The sequence below is a fragment of the Dama dama genome, chromosome 22 (assembly GCF_033118175.1).
Source record: "Dama dama isolate Ldn47 chromosome 22, ASM3311817v1, whole genome shotgun sequence".
Lineage (NCBI taxonomy): Eukaryota > Metazoa > Chordata > Mammalia > Artiodactyla > Cervidae > Dama > Dama dama.
This window is the reverse complement of record NC_083702.1, coordinates 1,883,385-1,901,607: the sequence shown is the minus strand read 5'-3', so window position 1 is coordinate 1,901,607 and position 18,223 is coordinate 1,883,385. Positions and strand designations below refer to the sequence as shown.

General features: G+C 57.7%; 1 protein-coding gene across 2 annotated transcripts in view; it reads left to right on the top strand.

Annotated features, from left to right (window-relative positions):
- The window catches only part of TAFA5 (TAFA chemokine like family member 5), a 175,660-nt gene extending 160,124 nt beyond the window's left edge, over positions 1-15,536 (top strand). For both annotated transcript variants that reach the window (XM_061124316.1, XM_061124317.1), the window contains exon 4: positions 13,471-15,536. In XM_061124316.1, the coding sequence (XP_060980299.1) occupies positions 13,471-13,479 (9 nt within the window). In that variant the 3' untranslated portion in view covers positions 13,480-15,536. The remainder of the gene's footprint in view (positions 1-13,470) is intronic.
- The last annotated feature ends 2,687 nt before the right edge of the window (positions 15,537-18,223 follow it).

The following is an 18,223-nucleotide window of genomic DNA, read 5'->3' as shown; positions in this document are numbered from 1 at the left end:
CTGGGGCAGGAGAAGCCTGCCCAACACACCAAGGCTGTGATGTCCCCTCAGTCCTTCCTTCTCAAAACTCTGCCGTTTAGACAGAAAGTGTGACCTCCCAGGTGGGAACAGGCCCCCCCGGGAGCTGCCTTTGGGGTCCAATGAAGATTCGGGGTCTCTGCACATGGCCCCAACCTTCCGGGCCAGCCTGGGGCAGGAAGGGCCTCCCACGGCCCCAAAAGCTCAGAGAATCAGACTTGCTCTTCACAAGCCTGCTGACACATTCCCAGGTGGGATCAGCCTCTGCCTGTTTAAAAAGGAATCTTAAAAGCATCACATCTAAAATATAAACAGAAGGCTGTAAAAGAACGCCAGCTCTCTGTGGAAGGGAATGCTTTCTGGAGACTTAAAGGCAGATTAGCTCTGGAAATAGGCTCTGCAGTAAATGTGAGACTTCTGGGAACCATCTGCTTGTTGGCATCAGACAGATACAAGAGGCTGTGACCTCTGCGACCCAGGAGCAAAGAGCCTGGAGGAAATGGCAGCCTGGGATGAAATGCAGGCAAGCACCCAAAAGTTTGCAGGACTAAGTGGCGGCTGAACACAACGGGGCCCAAGACAGCAGAGTGGACGGAGATGGGTCCAGAAGCTGCAGACGACGGAGGTGTCGCTCCAGAGGGTCAGCACGGGGGCCCGGACCGATCTTACACCAAGAGACACTTCATAAGAGATGGAGGAAATTAGGCCGAAGAGACAGAACTTGTGAGGACAGAGGACAGAAATCCAGCCTGTGGAAGTGGACGCCCTTGGGGGAAGCCACATGGTGAGATCAAGGCCAGGTGAAGGTGAGAAGAGAGGGTGGTCAAGAACCAGGGAGCCCCCAGTTAAGGCAGAACAAAAGCATCCGGAACTCAGCCATCCGTGGCAGTATCTGGACTTGGCAGAAGGAAGGGAAACTCTCTAATCTTCCAGTTTGTATTGGCAAAGAAAAAAACAAAAGCAGTAGGAAAAGTCCATGGACCTCCCTCCAAAGGCGTAGACAAGCTGCCTCTGAACCCACGAGACCCAGAACCAGAGGGAAGGAGCAGCATCTCCAGGGTTTTGTCGAGAAATAGTTTTATCTGTGTTGTTGTTGTTGTTTAGTCGCTAAGTGACATCCGACTCTTTGCGACCCCACGGACTGCAGCACGCCAGGCTTCCCCGTCCTTCACTGTCTCCCAGAGTCTGCTCAAACTCATGTCCATTGAGTCGGTGATGCCATCCAACCATCTCGTCCGCTGTCGCCCCCCTTTACTTGTGAGTTCAGTTCTATCTCTGTGGTTTTGGACAAAGGAAGTAAACAGGACAGTTTTAAATCTGTAAGAATTTAGAAAGTGTACACTCACATACCTTTCTTGAAAGAGTCAATAAAAGATGCCCTGGAGCCCATCAAAGAAATGCGAATGAATGGCTGATGACTGTAAAGGTCGTAGGTCGGAAGACCAGTGGTGACTGGACGCCAATTAACTCCACGGAGCTTAGATATAAATTATTCCTATGACAGTGGTTACATGATTGAACACAAAATTGACAACCTATTATTTAATGTGCTCCATATATTGTGAAGAATATTTTTGTGTAATAATAAACTGATTTGTAACTTCTGATTAATTCGACAACAGCTGCAGGGGGGTAACTGCAGAGAAAAAGTCACTGAGTGTTTCTTTGTGGAAAGAAGGAATTTCCATTACTAAGGAAATGGCTTAATCATTAAAAGTGCACTTGATTAACATAAAGGCCACCACTAGTAGAAACAAGAACATGATTTCTTCTAAACCAATGTGGAAGGAAAAGCAAGTAAGGCCGTGTGTAAGGAAAAGAACCTTGAAAGGAGCAGAAAGAGAAACTCTGTGGAACTTGCTGCTCAAGGCAGAAATGCCACTTCAGTGGTGACAATAAATGTAGACGGGTTAGTCTCTTCTGCTAAAAGACAGAGACTATCTAATCAGGTTTCTTTAAAGAGTCAAATATGTGTTGCCTTCTAAGGGCACTCCTACAAACAGAAGTTTAAAAGCAAATAATAAAGATGCTAGGCAAATGAAATGGAAAAGAAATCAGTAGGTGAAAGTGTATTAGTCACTCAGTCGTGTCTGACTCTTCTGACTTCATGGACTGTAGCCTGCCAGGCTCCTCGTCCATGGAATTCTCCAGGCAAGAATACTGGAGTGGGTATTTTCCCCATCCAGGGATTGAACCTGCAATCTCCTGCATTGCTGGCAGATTCTTTCCTGTCTGAGCCATCTGGGAAGTCCAGGTAAAATGATTGAAGTGGAACAACATGGTGCCATATATTGATACATATGTGCATGTGATTATTGACACAAAATGATTCACTGCAGTTCAAACTAGTGGAACTGTCACATAAACCTTTGCATACTAATTAAAGTAAGTTTATAGGAAGCAAAATCATGAGAAATGCTGGGCTGGATGAAGCACAAGCTAGAATCAAGATTGACAGGAGAAATATCAATAACCTCAGATGACACCACCCTTATGGCAGAAAGTGAAGAACGAAAGATCCTCTTGATGAGAGTGAAAGAGGAGAGTGAAAAAGTTGGCTTAAAGCTCAACATTCAGAAAACAAAGATCATGGCATCTGGTCCCATCACTTCATGGCAAATAGATGGGGAAACAGTGGAAACAGTGGCAGACTTCATTTTTGGGGGCTGCAAAATCACTGCAGATGGTGACTGCAGCCATGAAATAAAAAGATGCATACTCCTTGGAAGAAAAGTTATGACCAACCTAGATAGCATATTAAAAAGCAGAGACATTACTTTATCAACAAAGGTCCATCTAGTCAAGGCTGTGGTTTTTCCAGTGGTCATGTATGGATATGAGAGTTGGACTATAAAGAAAGCTGAGTGCTGAAGAACTATGCTTTTGAAGTGTGGTGTTGGAGAAGACTCTTGAGAGTCCCTTGGACTGCAAGGAGATCCAACCAGTCCATCCTAAAGGAGATCAGTCCTCGGTGTTCCTTGGAAGGACTGATGCAGAAGCTGAAACTCCAATAATTTGGCCACCTGATGAGAAGAGCTGACCCATTGGAAAAGACCCTGATGCTGGGAAAGATTGAAGGTGGGAGAAGAAGTGGATGACAAAGGATGAGATGGTTGGATGGCATCACTGACTCAATGGACATAAGTTTGAGCAAACTCCAGAGTTGGTGATGGACAGGGAGGCCTGGTGTGCTGCAGTCCATGGGGTCACAGAGAGTCGGACACGACTGACTGACTGAACTGAGCTGAACTGAACTGAAAAGGAGGAATGTGCTAGCCTTCTTTTCCAATCACGATAGCATATGTTTGAAACCATACCCCCAAAAATAATCATAGCCCGAGCAACCAGGGCCTTCCTATAATTTCTTGGTCAAGGATGAAATAAAACCCGAAGCTCCGCCCATGAGTCTTGTGCGTGTGAGGTCAGTCTTCCCACTCAATTCCCTGGCAGAGCAGTCCTGGTCTGCTTAACTCAGAGCACGTGACCTTGCTCTCTGCATTTCCATTTCTGCATCTATAAAAATGGGCAAAATGCTATTCCCTGATCCCTAGGGCTGCTCTGAAAGTGTGAAAATGTTAGTCGCTCAGTTGTGTCCAATTCTTTTGGGACTCCTGATGTGACTGCAGCCCACCAGGCGCCTCTGTCCATGGGATTCTCCAGGCAAGAACACAGGAGTGGGTGGCCATGCCCTCCTGCAAGGAATCTTCCTGACCCAGGGATCGCACCAGGGTCTCCTGCATTGGCAGGCAGATTCTTTACCATCTGAGCCACCGGGGAAGCCCCACCAGGGCTGCTTTAAGGGTTCAGAAAGTTAGAACATGAACGCCGTCATGTGGGGCCGGCACTTACCGGATGATACAGTGTACACATCTGAGTTATTGTTAAATCTCATTTAGAATGTGATGAGAACAGCCCAGTGCACCTGTGGGCACAGGGAAAGATGGGCTCGTCAATACACTGTGGCTTAAATCACTTTGTTTTTAACTCAGAAGAAAAATGAAGAACCCAAGCTATAGAAAAAGCCACCTTCAAAAGGAGAGGAGAAAACCTGTAAAGATGAAAAAGAAATATTAATGATTTTTTTTTTAAAGACAGGGAATTGATCGTTGCATCTCTGGCAAAACTACAAAAACGCATTTTTACTTCTGTCATGTATAGGTTTTTTAAAAGTTAGAACATAAGCCTGAAAGGAAGAAAGAAAAATCAGCCTGTAATGGGGCCTCAAATTATTCAGGAGTGTGTGCATAGCTGAACCACTGATCAGTACACATGGAAATCTGATTAAATATATCATATTTTGGGGGGCATGGGATTAACAAAAGTAACCAAAGGAGTAGGAAATGTTAATGTTTTCCTGGAAAAGTTCCAGATGTTTTAACTGGCATGTTCTTGAAAGCATTCTGCACACAGGTGTCTCTTCCCCCAAATCGGAAAATGTAGTAAATTACCCAAGTCATTTTAGGAGCTGGTAAAACCCTGGTGCCAGAAAGGTCCCCAGAGTTAAAGCTTGCAGAGAGTCGTTTTGTTCAGTAGAGAGTCTTGCGTCTGTGATGTGGGCTGGGTGGTGTGCCAAGCACTGAGCCCCTTCGCCAGTGCCCGAGGCCCTCTGGGACTTAGCGTTGTTGTGGGGTGCGCATGGTTCTCGGGGACCCCTGCCCCTCGGGTGAGTGGTGACGGTGATTTTATGCTGGCACTGACATAAAATCACAGCAGGCTGATTTCTGCAGGTCTTCAGAAGAACCCAGGGCAGTCCACCACACAGCAGATTTATATGAGATGCAAACACTTTAATATTTCAGAATCAGGTAGGACAACAAGATCTGTCAGGAGATCAAATACAACACGTGTTCTAATTCAGAAGATGCGGGAAAAGACAGCAGTCAAACCCTGTATTTATTCCTCAGAAAAAACATCATAGGAGCGATGCTTGCAGCCCTCTAGGCTAACCTGGAGGAGAAGGTGGGTCCTCCCAGAACCTGGTGTCCCCCTGGAGCCAGGGCTGACGTTGCACTGCAGGTGGACCCCACCCTGTCCTTACTGGGCCGAGGGCCAGCGGCTGTCGTGAGGCTGGCCTACAGTCCCCCAGAACTGGTTACTTTTTGGAAGTTCTGGCAAATGCACTCATAAAACTATTTGATATGAGAAAATGCAATAACTATTACCTACAGAAAGTAAACAGGTACTTCCTAAACTCTAGAGGATCACCTGAATGTCTTGAAAATGAATTAAAGAAATTGTTAAATTAGACCAACTAGGAACATAGAAGTTCCTTTACTTGTGTTCAACTGTAAACTTTCATAGACGGGAACAAGCTCTGGTCTAGATCAGAGGCCAGCTGACCACCACCTGCTGGTCAAATCTGGCCCCCTACCTGTTTTTGTAAATAAAGTTTTATGGGCACACAGCCTGGCTTATTCACCCATATATCACCTAGGGATGTGTTCGCACTGCAATGGCAAAGCTGAGTCTTTGCAGAGAGACCTTACAACCTGCAAAGTTGAAAATATACACTGCCTGGCCCCTGGTAGCACGAGTTTGCCAACCCCAGACTCGATTAATAAAGGCGCATCTGCCCTGAGGGCTGGGGCACAGAGTCACAGTCGCTTAGACATGGGTCATTTAGGAGGTGGAAACAGAATGTGAAGTCTGTAGGCAGCTTTAAGGAAGAAGTACGCCCACTGGCTCGTAGGGGAGAGACTGGAAAAAAGCCTATGTGTTCTTACCTCCAAGCAGCTGTGTGTAGAAAGCATAATGGTTTCATTGCAGTTAATAAAGAAATGAAAGTGAGAGAGAGGAGCTCTCTGTTAATGGCAGGAGCAAACATAAAATAACTGGGAATAACTCTAGTAAGAAAAATCACATATAAAGATCATGACAAAGGCTCACCATGGGAAACTTACAAAGACTTGCAGAGATGAATAGAAAGATGTCACACACTTTGATCAGGTAGGGATTGTCTAAATATTATGACGTTGTCCTTTCAGACTTGATGTTTAGATTTAATACAATTTCAATCAAATCTCCAATGAAATTTTTCTGGAACATTACAGAATGATTTCATGTCTCATGTCGGGTGGGACTCAGCCACGGTGTGGAACAAGGCTCTGGGACTTGCCCCAGGGTCCACCTCCCGCTGGGGAGGGACATGGGGGTGAAAAAGCTTTGTGAGCTGATCAGCGCTGGGCAGTGTGGCCACAGCTTGGTTCTGCCACTCACCCGCCTCGTGAGCCCCTAGAGGACTGTGCTTCATGAAGTTCCCAGGATCCACTCACCTGCCTCGTGAGTCCGTACGGGACCGTGCTTCATGAAGTTCCTGGGATCCAGTTACCACCCACGAAGGTGTTCCCTCTTCCGATGCTCTTTCTGAGCCGAGGACCAGACCACGTGGCCAACACGTACCCAGATGTTGGTGTCCGTGGACAGGGGTGCCGGGGGAAGGGGCGGCCCCCAACAGTGGATGCTGAGAACACCCGCTTTATATTTGGGGGAGATTCAAGTGAGACCCTTACCTCACCCCTCATCCCAAATTAAATTTCCTATGGATTACAGACTAAAATAAGACACCAGAAACCATGAGATGGCTGGAGATGAGGCCAGGTGGGCATTTGAGTTCAGGAGGAAGGAAGCTGAAATGGTCCAGCAGCCTAAACATGAGCAGAGACCAGCAGTGATGACGGCAGACACCCCTGACGCTGTTCTGAGCACATGCCCTGGGGCCCCTGTCCAGGCAGGTGGTCACCGTGGACTGTCATCACCCCATTTTACAGCTGAGGCCTCTGCAGGTCACCAGAGACCAGGAGGCCGACACTGGGCCCATCCTCAGGGGCAGCCCCGATACCTTGAGCTTCTGAAAGTCAAGCTTCCCTCCACAAGAACCGAGGCCGATGGAAGGTGGGCATGGGGGGCCTGCCCAGCGGGAGCTGGTTCCCAGCCTGGGACAGGGCAGCAGGCAGACGGGGAGGATCGCAGCTCGGGGCGGAAACTTCCTAAAGCCTGAATTGTGGGTGGAACATGTTCTCCATCAGGGGTCGGCCGCCACAGTGCCAACGGGCGCGGCTCCCAGGTCCCCTGGGCTGGGTCTGATCTCCTTTAGTTTCATTTTGAAGCTTCACGAAGGATGCTGGGAGGCGTGTGAATGTGCCGGTCTTCCTGGAGAGTGCTGGGCAGTGCATCATCAAGAGAGTCAGAGATGCACGTGTCAGCGCCTTTGGACAGCGGTCTGGCAGTTGCTCAGAAAGTTAGATGCATCGACCACGTGACCCAGAACCCCTCTGCTGGGGGCTCCCCGGGGTGGGATGGGGTGGGGATGTCACTGCTGATGGGTGCACTCTGGGGAATGTTGGCAAGTGTTGCAAGCTGACCGTGGTGATGGCTGCCCGGCTCTGAACGGACCAAACCGCGGAGTTGACCCCGTCAGAGGGCACCTGTGGGCTGTGAGCTGTCCCTCAGTGAAGCTCCTTTTAACAGATGGACGTGAATGGATATTTGAGCCACAAAGGGCTTGGCCGGATCCTCGGCCTGCTCCCCAGACGCCTCTGACTGACAGCAGCCTGGCAGGGCTGCCGCACCGTCTGCAGACACGTGTCCCCCTGAGGACGTGGCCTGGGTCCAGCAGTGACTCCCCACCTGCTGAAAGCGGACACGGCAGGCAGAGCAGAGTCGGGGTTCCACCCTGAGCTCCCCGGGCACGCGGGACCCCACACGCTGCGGACAGTCAGGCACCAGAGAGGCTGCCTGACACCCCTCACAGGCCCCCCGCCACGCCCTGTCATCTCCAGCATCGCCGGGACCTCGGGACGGCGGGGCGGCTGCGAGCGATGGTTGGCCAAATGTGTCACCCTCTGATGCTGGCGTTGGCGGAGCCGGCGAGGAGGGGGGCAGCAGGGACTTCAGAGTCTGCCTCTGCCTAGGGACAGAGCAGACAGACCAGAGGCCAGAGCTGTCAGACCCCGTTCGGAAAAGCCGCCTGGCGAGCCGGCCCTTCTGGGGGCAGCTGAGCAGGTGGGGAGGTCGAGGACCACCCAGTGCAGAGCTGGAGGGGGCTGGGGCGGGGGCCTGCCCGCCGTCTCAGCCTGGGAGCCCCATCCAGGGGGCACCCCTGCAGGAGCCGGGCAGCAGCTGAGCAGGATGTTGCTGGGGTCCCGGCCTCCCCCGGGGCGGAGCGGAGGTCTCTCCGCCGCCTCCCTGAGACAGGCCTCGGGGAGACTAGTGCCGGGCACTCACTGCCTACTGGGGAAACGGGCCTGCGGGACCGGTGCGGGGAGAGAGGTCTGTGGGGAGGGGCCCCTGGTGTGTTTTAAGTGCTGTCTCTCGCGTCCGTCTTCTCTGTCTCGTTGTTCCACTGGGACACCCTCGTCAGCACTCAGCCCCTCCCGGCATTTGCCACACACACACACACACACACACACACACACACACGTCGCTTTGTCCCCCGAGGGCCAGTTCCACTGTGACCGGGGCAGCAGACTCGCCCTGGTAAGCCAGTGCTAAATCAGCTCCTCTGCTCCGACATGCAGGGTCGGCTCTGCCCGGGGCAGGCCGCTGAGCACACAGTTCTCCTGTATTCTCGCCTCAGGCTGGGTGCCGGCCACCCTCCCGCCCCCCCACCCTTTGCTGGTTCTTGACCAGCCCGGCCAGAGGTGGGGCCTGCCTCCCCCGGCCCTGGAAGGCCAGCGGCTTGGGGTGATTGAGGCCACGCAGAGGCTTTGTTAGCCAGAGACCCCAGGAGGGGAGACGCACGGCCGCTGCTGAGCCCGGGAGGGCAGGCGTGGTCACCTGAGTCCTCGCCAGGGGCCGAGGTGTGAGGGTAGCAGGGGAGGGCCCTGAGGTCAGACGCGGCTTCTCCCTGTTGGCCGGGCCCCAGACCCGGGCCCCCAGGGTGCTGTGGGGATGTGATGTGCGGAGCGGCCCATCTGCGTCCCCTGACGCAGGGCGGGGTGGCCACCCCACACCGCTCCGTAGGCACGAGGGGCAGTGCCCGGAGGCTGCAGGGCGGGGACCGAGCTGCCCGCCCTGGCGTCCCCTGCCCCTGCCGGGCCGCCTCCCCTCCCTGGCTTCTCTTGTCGGGGGCACCGTGGAGGCCTGGCCCTTCAGAACCGGCTCTGCGAGGTCCCACAAGACCCCGCAGCCCGAAGCCTCCGGGACAGATTCCCAGGAGCGGGCCGTGCTGCCGCATGTCATCAAAGGTGTCCCCGCTGATCTGGGGCAGTTCATGTGATCTTTGGGGGCTGTGGGCTCCATGGGACGAAGCCCTTCACTCCCTGCCTGCTCAGGGACCCTAAGTATCAGGAGGCGGCATGGCTATCACCCTCCCGCTGTCCAGCAGCCCCTGAGGGGGGCGCAGGTGGGCCGGGGACAGGCAGCCTTGGGGGCAGCCGCGGTGACCAGTAGCTGCGATCGGGGCAGTCAGACTGGTCCCCAAGGGGCGCCCCGCCGCCTCCTGCCAGGGGTCCCCAGGCCGCGAGCTGCCCTGGCCTTTGTCTGCAGCCCCGCCGTTTGCGGTGTCTCGTCTCCGCCCTGTCCGCCCCAGGCACCAGCCACCACTGTGAGTTTTCACCCGGACTTGGGTCTCCAGGTGGCCGCCTCCCTCACGCCCAGGCAGAGGGGTCCACATCTGAGCATCTGTGCGCCTCTGGGAATGAGCGTGTCCCCTCCCTCCTCGGGCGTCTGGGACCTCCCGGGTTCGGGGTTCAGTGAACGACACCCCTCATGTGTGAGGTCAGGAAACGGTTCCAGAGCCACAGTCACGCGGCTGGCCGGGTGTGGATGGGACGATGCTCAGCCTTTCCAGAAGCTTCTCCCCAGGCTTTTACTTTCTCCGCGGTAACAGCCTTCATGGTCAAGCCCTCTCGCACAGTCCACGGTCGTCTCGAGGCCCCGTGGTTTCCGTGTCTCTGCGGTTCATCAGGACCTTTTGCTCAGGGCGTTCAATCCAGAAGCTCACGCTTCCTGAACAGAAGGCTCATCCAGACCCGGAAGGCAGTGGGAACTTTCAGAGGAACCGAGACTGTGACTCCGTGGACTCATGCAGCTGGAGAGCATCCCTGTGTTTTGTGAGCAAAGCTTTATAGTCTCCAAACACCGAGAAAAACCAACTCATCACCTCGGAACGCGGGCTTCCCCGGCTGGTGGGAGAGGCTCCCCTGGATGGGAACCCCAGCGGGTCCACGATGCCAGCTCAGACCAGCCCCCAGTGCACAGATGCGGAGGGGACCCCATGCTGGACCCCCCCCAGAGACAGAGAGACCGCTGCCCGAGCTCCTGGCGGATGACGCCCACGTCCCGCCCAGCCTGGGGTCCCGGTCACTGACCCTGCTTCTACATGAGCAGGTGCGAGGAGGGGGCCCTGGGGCTGAGACCCCCAGATCAGGCCTGCCTCCCTTCTCGTTTGTGTCCCCAGAGCTCAGGCATATGGTCCCCCGGTGTGGGGCAGCCCCCCAGGAGATCCCAGGGGCCCCTGGGGGGTGTGGCCTACTGTCTCGAGGCGCCTGTCCCCAGGGAAGGATGCTGGGAACCAGAGGACCCGCTTTCTAGCAGAGCAGCCTCCCGCCGCCCACAGGGGCTAGCCGGGTGCCGCAGGGCCCTGAGCGGGGACCCTGAGACGGGCCTTGGCCGTGAAATCCCTCGCCCGGAAGCGCGGCTCTGGGGCCAGAAGAGCCCTGTCGGCCCCACTGCAGCTGGTCCCCAGGCTCCCGACCGCCTTCCCGGGCTGCAGACCCAACTCCCCGGCCTCTCTCCCAGTCACTGGGCCTCGGGACCAGCTGGCAGTCCCCACCCATGGGTGCTGCTGGGTGGGCCGGACCTTTTGTCCCAGGCGGCCACAGCCGCTGAGGATGTCGGGCTGCCCATCCATTCCTGATGGCCATGCCGAGGTCAGGCTGCTGAGCCCAAGCTCTGACCACAAAGGCTGCAGACCTGTGAGCCCCTGCCTGGCTGGTCCGGCTGCAGCCCCTCCCCTCCGGTGGTTCTGGGTCTGCCTCCCTCCCCCACTCAGTGTGGGCCTGGCCGCAGAAGGAAGGGGACACCCTGGGCCCGGGAGGAAGCTGGACAGGCCCCCGTGTCCCTCTGTCCTGGCTTCTGTCTCCAGGCTGGGCCCATGGGGGGGCGCTGGCTGGAGCGGACAGGGGCCTGGTGTCCACCCTTCCCCACCCACCTGCCCACCCAGGGGCAGGAAAGGCCAGAGGCCAAGGGGTGTGGGGGAAATTGGGGACCCCCTGAGGATGGGGGACCCCCTGTGACAAGCCCTAGGACGGTGTGTAGTGACTGGGTCGCTTTAAGCCGTGAGGGTGTCCCGAATGGACTCCCAACCCTGCTTCCCTCCCGGAAAAGGAAACCTGAGTGTCCGCAACATGGCACAGACCAGAGCCGTGGGTGGAGTGTGCTGGGCGGCAGGCCCACGGGCACGTGCCGGGGCCTCTTGCCGGCCTGCCCGTGATGAAACATGCGTCCCTGTTCAGATCGGGAAGAAACGCAGGGCCCGGCCAGACAAACTGACATAGATGTGAGCATGTTCCCCTCCTCCGGCCAGCACGAGAAGTGAAGAGGAGTCCTCAACCAAAGCCGGCCTCTTTTCGGTGGGATGACGGGGCTGGGAGCCTCTGCTGTCTGAGCTCGCAGAAGTGAGAAGTGGCGGCCCAGGCGGCGCTGGGAGGGGGTGCGCTGAGACGGCCCTGCCCCTGCCGGTCTGTCCCGTGTGAGCACGGACGTGGCCAGGGGTCGCCGACCCCCCGGACAGGCTGCCGGCCTGCCGCCGGACGACGCGAGTGTTCATGCCGAGCCCCAGCCTCATCGTCGCTGTAACACAGAGAGTGTGAGCTGTTACAGAGTGCAGAGGAAATGCAGTAACGTTATCAAAATATTTACCTTCAGGTACAGAAACGTGGGTGGATTTTTATTTTCTGTTTATACTCCTATGTTTTCCCATTTATCCACGAATAAGAATTTATACAACTTTCTATGTAGAAAAAGTAGGTTCGGTGCTTCCTTTCTTGGTTAGCCCCTCGAGCTAGCCAGTGAGTGACCGGGCTGGACGGTCTCGGTCATGGACGTGACTGGACAGGTCGGGGGGGGCGGCTGCCCTGGGCTGTGTGCAGCAGAGCGGAGGGTGGGCTGGACGTGGCCTGCAGAGTCCCGGGCAGGCGAGGGTCACCACCCCTCCTGGACCCTGTGCCAAGCACAGCACGCACGGGGGCCTCTGTGCAACGTGGGAGAGCTGGGGGAGGGGTGCTCACTGCAGATTGGGGTCCGGGTCCCGGGGCTGATAGGCAGCTGGTCAGATGGGGAGAAGCATGCAACCATGACCCTGCGCCGGTCTGGACAGTGACCCCCCCAGGACCCTGCTCCAGTCTGGACAGTGACCCCCCAGGACCCTGCTCCAGTCTGACCAGTGACCCCCCCAGAACCCTGCTCCAGTCTGGACAGTGACCCCCCAGGACCCTGCTCCAGTCTGACCAGTGACCCCCCCAGGACCCTGCGCCGGTCTGGACAGTGACCCCAGGCTGTGTCCCACCCTGGCCCTGCTCCCCGCCCCCCTCCTGGGCTGGGCCTCATCAGTGGAGACACAGGGGTTCCGAGCCTCTCCCCCGCTGCCCGCCGTCATACCCATCCCCCTCTCCAGCGGCGCCTGGAGCTCCCCTCGGGGGCTACTGTCGCTCTGGACACACGCCCACAGCCCTGGGGTCCCACACTAGTCCTGCTCCTGCAGCCCCTGGGAGGCCCCGTCCTGCCGAGTGGGTGGGCCTGGCGTGGACGTGGACACTGGGTGGGAGGCTGCAGGGGTGCCCCGGGGAAACCCCCACCCCCGTCCTGTGTCCGCTGTTTCACCCGTGACACTCCCACTGCAGAGCAGAGGCTGGGGACCCCTCTGCCCTCACGGCCCTGACCTGGCATGTTCTGCCGTGTCCCCGAGACATCGGGGTGCTGTGCACCCCCCAACCAGCATGCTCACCCCAGCTCTGCATCCCTTCAGGGGCTCTGTGGGGGTGAGGCACCCTTGTTTCCAACGTTCTGCTCTGTGCAATTACGCAGAGCCTGCTGTGTACATGGTTAAAGAAATAGGTCGATGCAACCCAGACCCGAGGGCCTGGCCAGCATAGGATGAAGGACACGTCGCTCACACCAGCAGCTGAGAGTTCCAGCATGTTCCCTCGTCACGGCCAAGGGCTGGGGGCGGGGACCCACCCAGGGACCCACCCAGGGACCCACCCGGAGGAAGGGGGTGTTCCCACCTGGAGGAAGGGGGTGCTCCCAGGGGCTTCTCCTTCTGGCAAGCATAGCTTTCTCCTCCAGTTTGGGTTTGAAAATTAGTTTTTGTCCTCAGGAAAGTCTGCTGGCGTCTTTTGAGCACGTTGTCTGGGTGAGGCCAGCCTCGTGGGGTCCCTGGGTTCCTGCTGTTCCTGACGGGGACCCTTGGTGAGTGTGGAGGCTGATGGCTCTCCTCTCTCTGCTTCTCAGGTCTCCTGACAAACGCAGCCCCAGAGGGGCGCCAGGAGTGGCCCCGGCTCCCTGGAGAGTCCACAGCTCAGCCACAGTCCTCGGCCCGTTGTGGACGCCACCTACCCTCTGCCATCCGCCCACCCTCCGTTTCTCTAGCCCGTCAAGGACAGCCTGCTTCCTCGGCCGCCCGCGCTGAGTCTGTCCGGCCTCCCCCAGGACTCAGGCCGGGGACACACCGCGGGGCTGCGTTGCCGGGCACCCCTGGAGCCTGGCCTGGCCGCCCTCCCGGCCTGGACTTGGAGAAGGAGGAGGACGAGGAGGACGAGACTGAAGCCCCGCCAGCCCGGGAGTGGAGGACAGCGCCGGGTTCCGGGAGGACTGAGTCTCGGACGCAGACGTGGCCTCTCCTCGAGCCCCAGACTGTCCGAATCACTTTTATTTTCTTATCCTTTCAGTATATTCAATAGACCAAAGAGCAAAATCTATTTTCACGTGGACTCGCCCTCACCATCCGAGTCCCTGGGTTCGACGGGGGGTACACGGGGGCAGAGACGTGCCCGGGCGGCCCCCGCCCCACGAACACTGCGGGCCCCGCCCCCGCCCCGCGCGGCCGGAGGACGCGGCCAGAGGACACGTGGCCCGTGATGTCCCCACGCGGACCCCGCGGGCACGCCTGCCGGGGACCGCAGCCCGCCGCGCACACCTGCTCCTCTGTACTTAGGTGGACCTTCTCCTACTAAAATCACTTTCTGTTTTAACCAGTTCGACGCGCCTCTCGCCGCCCCATTCAGATAGCGGGACAATCCAGGATCCGCAAGAGCATGTTGGGTCTCCCATGACTGCTGTCTCATCCGACCGCCCTTTAGCTCCAGAAAGCAAATTAAAGAAAGCGAAAGTAACACTTGTTTGAAAGAGATCATTAAATGTATTTTGCAAAGCCGAAAGTTATATATTTAACAGTTTTTATATGTTGTATATTTGTAGAAAATCCTATTTAACAATTCATGTGGTAGCCCCAGGCGTCCCTGAGAGGCGGGCCGGGACAGGAGCCTCCCAAAGGGTCTGGGGTGGGTGTTGGGGACCTGCACCCCCAGACAGAGGGGCGCCCAGCGTGTGGAGGGGGCAGGACTTGGGGGCAGCGGGCTGAGCACCAGGTCTGGGCGGCACAGGCATGCTGGCCGGTGACACAGAAGGGCCGGTGGCCTTTCTCTTGGTTTGGGTTGGATGGTCCTGCCCCCTGGGCCTCTGTCCTGGGAGTGTCCAGTCCTTGGATCACGCCTGTTCCAACCAATTTTGTTTCCTGTTTTCTTACCCCTCTCACGTTCACAGATCTGGAGGGCAGTTGGCAGCCGAACTTGTCTTCCCCATCGGATGCCCCCTGTGATCTCAGTCTTCATGCCAGAAGGCGGAGACTGTGGGGGTCGGGCCGAGCCCGCATCTCCCATGTCCCTCCTGCGAGGCGGGGTCGCCAGGCCCCACGGATAAGGGACAGTTACGTTTACCTTCCCCCGGCCGCCCTGTGCCAGCCCCCTTTATCTTCCTGAGTTTCAGCTGAAGTATACTACCTAAGAGTCCAATTAACAGGAGTGTTATGCTAGGTCTATGCTACTAAAAAAAAAAGTTATAAAAAATCTATATAGAAGTTGTTCCAGCCACCCATAGACTAAAGATAGGAGAGAAACTCCATTTATTTAAGACCCATTCCAACGTCCATGAGTATTTAGTTACCTTCGGTCACCACAGATTCATGGGCACGTGTATCCTGGGGTGAAAGGGATGGCTGGCGGTGGCGTTTCCCATCACAGAGGAGGCGGCCACAGGGTGCTGGCCCCCCAGGCTGGCCCCAGGTTCCTCGACCCATGGTCACTCCAGGAGTGGGGAGGGAGGCCTGGGGAGGGTCCCCGGCCCAGCGCACCTCTGCCCTGCCTGCCAGCGTCCCCACCACCTCCCCCCTCACCTGTTTCTTTCGACAGTGGGTGTAGACACCTTCTGAGGGCAGAGACTGGGAGTTTGATATGTTGCAGCATTTTCCCCCTTGTTTTACAGTATTCAGTTTTGTGTTGATTCAGCTAAATTATGAAAATAAAGAGAAACTCCTTTGATAAGCATGGCTTTTGTTCGCTGGCCGCGGTGTCCTGGGAGGGGCTTTCGCCAGCATGGCTGGCAGAGACAGCGTTCAGGGCACCAGTGCTGACAGTGCCTCCTTCCCGGGAGGCGCCCCGTGACCACGGGCAGGCGAGAGCCCCCCAAGCATTTCTGGCCCCACGGAGGCTCCAGACGCCCAGCCCCGGGCAGGCAAGCAGCACCTGACCAGTAGCTACTGCTTCAGCCCCGGCCAAGCCCGTGGGAAGGCTGACAGCCACCTGCCTTCACCCCTCCCCGGGGTCTGTGAGCCCGGCTCTGCTCATGCCCCCAGGCCCACCGCAGAACCCCGCTCGGGGCTCCAGAGGGAGACCCTTGTCTGAAGGCCCCCCTTTCCAGGGAAATCCGCTCATATCTCCAAACAGCAGATTTCTATGTGTTCCGAATCGGGACAGACTCTGACCGTCAGCTTCCAACTGCTCTTGATAAAATTTCAGCTCTGGGACCTGCAGCCTGGGGGGCGGGCAGTGGGCATCTCGAAGTCTGTGCTAGATTTAAGGAGGTTTCACTGGCCTTTGAAGCCGCTCCAGGGAGTGAAGGAGACCCCGCCCTCCCACATGGAGCCGGGCTCATCCCAAGAGGGAGGAAGACGGACAAAATGCAGGCCTGGCTGCCACCACAGGGCCTCCCAGGGGTGTCCTACACTGTCGGGGGCCTGGGCATCCATGCCAGACAGGGCCTTCCGGGGACAAGAAGCAGCTGGGGGACTTGGCCATCAGAGTCCAAGTGGGCAGGGCAGTGTGGCCGGGAGAGGGACCCGCCCTCTCCTCCTCCCTCTGTGCACAGGGAGAAATGAGCCGGAATGGGGCAGGGGGTGTGCAGGCCAGAGGAAAGTAACCTCCCCCACCCAGAGCCACGTGCACCCGTAGCTATTCCAGAGCCTTCTGGGCACAGCAGGGGAAAATAGAATGGTGAGGCCAGAGAAAAGAGAAAGAGCTTCGTAACCACCAGGGTTCGTGAAAACAGCCCCTAATCGCCAAGCGAAGCCTGGTGTACCTTCCGGATGATCAGGCCGGGTGGCGCTGCAGTGACAGCCGACCTCTCTGAGGCCGACCTTCCCATCAGCAGGACTCTCCCCTCCCGCCACAAGCCAGGGTGCTCCGCGAGCGCGTCTCCGTGATGTGAGGACTCTCCGGCATCCAGAACCCACTGCAAAGCCTTCCACGTGGAAGCAGCGTCTGCCTGTCTCCCTGGCGGCGGCCTCGCCTCCCCTGATCTGGCCACGCCTCCCCTCACCTGGCCATGCCCCTCTGCCTGACCACGCCCCCTGTTCAGACCACGCCCCTCTGCCCCGAGCCACGCCCCCTCCCCAGCCGCCTCCCCTGATCTGGCCACGCCTCCCCTCACCTGGCCTCGCCCCTCTGCCCCTGCCACGCCTGCTCTGCCCCGCCCCACCTTGCCTCCCCTGACCTGACCATGCCCCTCTGCCCGACCACGCCCCCTGTTCAGACCACGCCCCTCTGCCCCGAGCCACGCCCCCTCCCCAGCCGCCTACCCTGATCTGGCCACGCCCCTCTGTCTCGACCACGCCCCAGCCACGCCCCCCCTGCCCTGTCCACCCCAGGCTGGGCCAAGTCTGGCTCTTCCATAACAGCTCTGCATCTGTCGTCTGCTGACTTGAGCTCCTGGCCTCAGTTTCCTGACCCACCAAAGGCAACAGGTCTCCCGGCTGCCCATGGTGGGGAAAGGATGTGAGGTCCACCTCCACCCGTGGGGGACAGTCACACACTCCCCCCACGGGGCCTGGGCCCAGCTGGGCTGTGACCTGAGGCTGGGCGGGCATGGACGTTGTCCCGAGGAGGGGAAGGACTGCTCTCCAGCTCCTGCCGGACAGCGTTGCTGGAGGGCCGTGCTCCCCAGGGACACGACCCTGGCCTGCGGAGGCCGCCCGGCCGTGTGTCGGGAGGGGCCGGAGTCTGGGAGCGAGCCCTGGCCCGGCTGCCCGCACAGCCCGGATGCGCCTGCGCTCTGGGCCTCGGGTTTCCCGTTGGTGCAATAGAGGGAGTTGGGCGGAGCTCACCCGGCTCCTGGAGACTGAGGGGGAGCACGCGAATCACCCGGCGCCCGGCGGCCTGAGCGAACAGGAGGGACGGTGCTGGTTTAGGGGTGACTCCGTGAGTCAGGGCCACCAACAGTGACCCATCTCCCAGAACCCTGTGCCACCGCCGCCTATCGGCCTGCAGCTCCACCTCCTGGAAGGAGTGAAGCAGGCTGCGGGTGATGGGGGTGCAGGGGGCACCTGCCTACAGGGGCAGGTGAGGTTCTGGGGCAGGGGCAGGGCAGGGCTTCTTAAGCCGATCCCACTGTGACTGTCTCTACAGCGATCAGGCCCACCCTCCACGGTCAGTTCCTGGACCAGCCAACCAGGACCGCTGTACATGCCTGTGTGGGGAGTGTGTGCACCTGTGTGTGCACGTGTGTTTGTGTGTGTGTGTGTACACGTGCCTGTTCTCATGCTCACCCTCGTGTGCAGAGCACTTCCTAGGTCAGGGGTCCAAGTCACACACCATCACCCAGAGAGGCTGGCACCCACCAGAGTGTGCGTCTGTTGAAACCCCCTGTGGAGGTGAAGCTGGGAAGGTTCCCAGAGGTTCCCAGGGTGCTGGGCTCAGCAAGAAGAGTGGGAGCC